General features: G+C 39.0%; 1 protein-coding gene across 3 annotated transcripts in view; it reads right to left on the minus strand.

The window, feature by feature from the left end:
• Itgav (integrin subunit alpha V) overlaps positions 1-5,177 on the minus strand; it is a 90,676-nt gene that overhangs the window by 18,590 nt on the left and 66,909 nt on the right. For all 3 annotated transcript variants that reach the window (XM_008826779.3, XM_029559408.1, XM_008826775.3), the window contains 2 exons: positions 3,126-3,184; positions 1,566-1,720 (listed from right to left, as the gene is read on the minus strand). In XM_008826779.3, coding sequence (XP_008825001.1) covers positions 1,566-1,720; positions 3,126-3,184 — 214 coding nt within the window. The remainder of the gene's footprint in view (positions 1-1,565; positions 1,721-3,125; positions 3,185-5,177) is intronic.

The raw sequence follows: 5,177 nt of genomic DNA on the forward strand, positions 1-5,177 counted from the left end.
ACTTATGGAGTCACTATTTAATTTTATTTTATGTGTAGGAATGTATTGCCTGCATATATGTTAAGTGCACCCATGTCATGCAGTGCCCACAGGGGCCAGAAGAGAGCACTGGATCTCCAGGAACTGGAGTTACAGAGTTGTTAGTTGTCGCCATGTGGGTGCTGGGATTCAAACCCGGGTCTTCTGCAAGAGCAGCCAGTGCTCTTAATCACTGAGCCATCTCTCCAGTTCTCTCATTCATTCTTGATGGATGAAAGTCTGGCATAAGGAAGTAACCATCTGAGATAAAGTCAACCTTTCCTCCCTGCTTTTCTCTTTCCTTCACACTCTTACTTTTTTTCTTTATGAGACCAGGTCTTGCTGCGTAGCGCAGGATGGACTTAAACTCTAATTTTCCCCTTTTTGGCCTATTTAATGTTAGAATTTTAGTCCTGTACCACCACCTAATGCCAGAAAGCATGTTTTCTATGACACCACTTTTAAAAAAATATTTATATTTTTATTTTATGTGTATAAGTGTATTGCCTGCATGTATGTAAGTGCAAGAGTATCATACAATGTCCACGGAGGTCAGAAAAGGAAGTCAGATCCCCTGGAAGTGCAGTGTTGTTAGCTACATGTGGGTGCTAGGATTTGAGCCTGAGTCCACTGCAAGAACAACCAGTGCTCCTAACCACTTAACCATCTCTCCAGCCTGACACCATTTTTTGAAATATGTTAGACCATGCTTATGATTGATGTATGGTCAATTTTTATATTCTCTAATTGTTGTGCACTAAGTTCACAGATTATTAAATTAAGCTTGCTAATAAAGCTGTCATAGATCTTCACTGTTGCCTTCCTCTTCTTTTTGTAAACATTTTATATATTTCTATTCTTCAACTGATAATTCGTACATCTTAAGTTTTTACAGATCTAAAATCTGTATCCCTGTGTTTGGTGCATTTTTTTTTTTTTAATGAATTTCTCAGTGATTGAACTTTACCTGGTTCCCACACTGGACTGCCCCCCTGAAGGAGCTCTGTACTCACTCACACTGAGTCAGTCATCTCTGCTAGGAACACTTCAACAAGAGGTAAGAATGAGTCTCAAAGAGTAGAAGGCCTCAGGCAACTCTGAGTCACTGGCCAGTGACTAGGCCATACCCACTATAAGCTCCATCTCTTCCTCAACCTAGACTCACACATTTGCTTACAGCCCACATTTTTAATTCAACCACTGCTTTTTTTTTTCTTTCTTTCTCTCTTTTTTTAAAGTCTATTCCTTACTTTTTGGACCTTGAAGTTTTTTTTTACAGTCTTGAGAGTCCAGCAATATTTACAAAATGTGTTTTTCATGACTCATTCAAGTAATACTGCTGTGGAAAGGCCTCTTCGAACATTCATCTGCCAGGAAGAAACACTTTCCTCTACTGTTAGATTTGATGTTCAAAAAGCCAATTTCCTCAAGTGTATTTCTCTGAGCTGTTCATTTTGGCTGAATACCAATTTAGAGAAAGTAAAAATCACATATATAAAAAAATAAAATAAAAGGAAAAGATAATGTTGCAGAAAAGTATCTCTTACCCGCAGATAGGCTACCAGTTCCTCACACTGCATCTGTCCCCCCCTGAAAATAGTCATGTTCTTGGAGTGACCCGGGGACCTGTTATGGAGAAATAGTGCTCGTCGAATTGCTCCCTTTTGCTTGAGTTTATCCAAAAGAAGCTCCACCTGGAAGTCTACACAAACCAAAGCATTTATAACCAACATATTCCTTGTGTGGGGTTCACTGCCTTAGAAATCTAAAGTTTTCTTGTAAACAGGGATGTTTATTTCTGACAAGTAACTTGCTTCTAAGGTCACTAAGAATGCCCATACATTGTGATGAGATTGCGACAAATTAATTCTGAAAACAATGATTAAATAATCTAACAGTCTCTCCCCAAACTGTCATACATAATTACAAATAATGACAGTAGTAAAACAAATTATTAGAGGAAATTTTCTTTTAATTTAAGCTGAGGGAAACAGAAATAAATGAAGATTCTCACCACTAGGTGGGGACTACAGATCCATAGTCCTCAGTTCCACCCTCTCACTATGTATGAATACACACACACACAAACACACACACACACCTCTACTATTAAGTAGTAAATGTCTTCCTAATTTTGAGTAGGAAGTTCCTGTTAACATGCAGCATAGCACTGTACTAAGCACTATGAGGAATGGCTTATATCATTGCATTGTTTGCACTGAAGCACCCCTGTAAAGTAGCCAATTCAGTTGTTTCTTAAAAGGAGTTTAGAGTACAAAGTTTTAAAATCACAAGTCCCTTGTGAATGTCTTTAAATGTTTCATTTCAAATGGAGGTGAACCCATTCTGGTCTTCAAAGTTATGCTGCCCTCCTTATGGCTTCTCAAAAGCACTGAGCCCCTTCCACCACAGGTTTTTTTGGAAGTCACCATTTCCCTGGTGTGAAATAGTCACCAGGGATATCCCACTGCTTCCTCATTTTCTTGAGGTTTCTGCAGAAATCTTGGCTTCCAGCGAGATCCATCTCGCTCCTCTCTCTGCATTCAGGGACTGCAGTCAGCTGTCTGAGGCCTCTTGTCTGCCTATCACTCCTCACCAGCACAGATCACTAGCCACTCAACTGGCCATTCTAGTTATGTGATACTCTCACCTTGTGCTCAGGACAACATCCATCATTTGAAGACAGAAAGAACAGTGTTTGCTGTATGGATGAATGTATAACCAAAACTTTTCCCCTTTCCACCTTCTCTAAGGAAGGCTGATCTCTAGGGCAGAAGCATGTCAGTAGATTACAAACTCACAAACAGTGAGACTCATCTCTAGACTTCATTTAGCTCTTATTAACCGCTTCACTTTCTAAGGGCTGCATAATTACATATTTACCACTTTCTTCACTATTTTTCTCATAGTTCCCAGTAACAAATGTCCTGTACCTGAACAGGACCTGCCAATGAAAGCAATTATATTGTCATCTTAGATGTCTTCAAGCATAAACATTCAAATTAAAATAACAACCTTCTGAATAACTATATGAGTGCTCAGAAACATCTTACAGGTGCTGTGCATGCAACATCATTGGATCCTGTGATTCTGCACAAGATACTCACTAAGCTTCCTTGGAAGTGCTCCTTTGCCATCTGCCTTTAAGCAGAATCTGACATTAAAACTGTAAGAAAAAAATTTTAATGTAAATTCATTAATCTAGTTTAGATATATTATTTAATATTACCTAAATCTCACATTTCTAACATAACTATCCCTTGGTTCTGGGGGAGAGAAAGGGAGAGGAAAAACTGGTCCTAAGAATCAGTTCTCCACCACCAGACAATAAAACCAGTGGATATTGAGGACTCTTACGTAAAACAGTATAGTCTCTGCATAGAGCTGACATCTTCCAGGCAAGTTCAAATCATCTCTAGATCATTCATAACACCTAATATAATGTAGACACTATGTAAATACTTTTCATACTGCATTTTTAGGGAATGAGCACAAGAAAAAGTCTATACATCCAGAACAGGAACATCTTAATTTTCTATTTCTATCCACAGTAGGTTAATCAACAGATACAGAACCCACAGACAAAGAGAACTGATGGTACAGTCTGCATTAGGCAAACTCACATCTTGCTTCATGTCTCAATATTCTTATATCTAATTTTTGACTCATATAGTGTCTGTGTGTTTGAATGAATTTGTGTGGTGTACGTGTGTGTGTGTGTGTGTGTGTGTGTGTGTGTGTGTGTACCCACATGGGTGACAGCTGGGGTGAGAGTATGTGCACATATAGAGGCCAGAAGTTGACTTTGGGTATCTCTATCATTCTCTGTCTTAATTTTGAGACAGGGTCTCACACTACCTGGAGATCAGCCATTAAACTAGACCAGCTAACCAATGAGCTCCTGGGAGTCCACTTGTCTCTGCCCCTCAAGTACTGGGGTTATAGGCCCAGGCCATCATGACCAGCTTTTCCATGGGGGCTGGGGAATCTGAACTCAGGTCCACATGATTGTACAGCAAGCACTTTACCTACTGAGCCATCTCCCCAGATTTAAAATAGTATCTCATTTGATAAGCATCCTTTAATTAGTGGTTCTCTGTCACAATATTTGTCATAATTTCTTAATACATATCAGATTTAAAGGGCATGTCTAGTATTGGTTTAAACATTAAACAAATAAAATTAGCTGTGTATGACAGCACATGTCTGTAATCAGGATTCTGAAGGTTGAGCAGAAGGACCACAAGTTCCAGGCAAGCCTGGTCTACAAAATAGGGCTCTTTCTCAAAAGAGGAAGAAGGGTCAGAGATAAAATGAAGATGAGTACTGTATTTACTGAAATATGATTCAAAATACACTCTGCACTGTACCATGGTCAAAATTGTAAGAAAGCCACTGTTCTGAGTAATGCATCTGAAGCCTTGTGATGATGACTGGAAATACTAACATCTCACTGGCAACCCGACACAGGAAAGGTGAGTGAAGAGAAAAGCAGCAGAAATAATCCAATGAAAATAAAGACTAAAATTTCAGTGTTTATAATAATAATTCAAAACATCCAGGAAAAACACCATTCTCAAACACTTTTGAAATAAAATCTTCCTGTCTGTTCAACTGTCTCCACATAGCTGCAAGTCCTATGTGATTTTTCAGTGTACAGTGTTCCCCAAGGTAAGCTGTGCTGCGCATGGTGACTTTCATTACATGCTAGGACTTTTCCTTTTTTCTCTCTTTTGAGACAGGGTCTCTCTGTAGCCCCAGCTGGCCTGGAAGTCACTATGTAGATCAGGCTGTCCTCAAACTCACAGAGATCCGCCTGCCTCTGCCTCCTAAATGCTGGGATTAAAGACATGTGCGACCACACACAGCAAAAACTTTTCATTACAAATTTTCATATTCATTTTGACAGATGACAAAGATGGAGAAAAGTTTCTCCATTTTATTGTCATATACTTTGGAATAAAACATGAGTCAATTTAAGAAAAAGAGAATTATAATATTGGCAAAATGAAAATGTAGCAGCAAAAATCATGAAAACAGCATGCACAGGGTAGAAAAGAAACCAGTATGGAGAACTCAATTTTGGATTTATGAAAGAGCAGGGTGTGTGTGTGTGTGTGTGTGTGTGTGTGTGTGTGTGTGTGTGTGTGTGTGTAAGA

Source organism: Nannospalax galili, unplaced genomic scaffold (genome assembly GCF_000622305.1).
Source record: "Nannospalax galili isolate Female #2095 unplaced genomic scaffold, S.galili_v1.0 scaffold790, whole genome shotgun sequence".
In the NCBI taxonomy this organism is placed as follows: Eukaryota; Metazoa; Chordata; class Mammalia; order Rodentia; family Spalacidae; genus Nannospalax; species Nannospalax galili.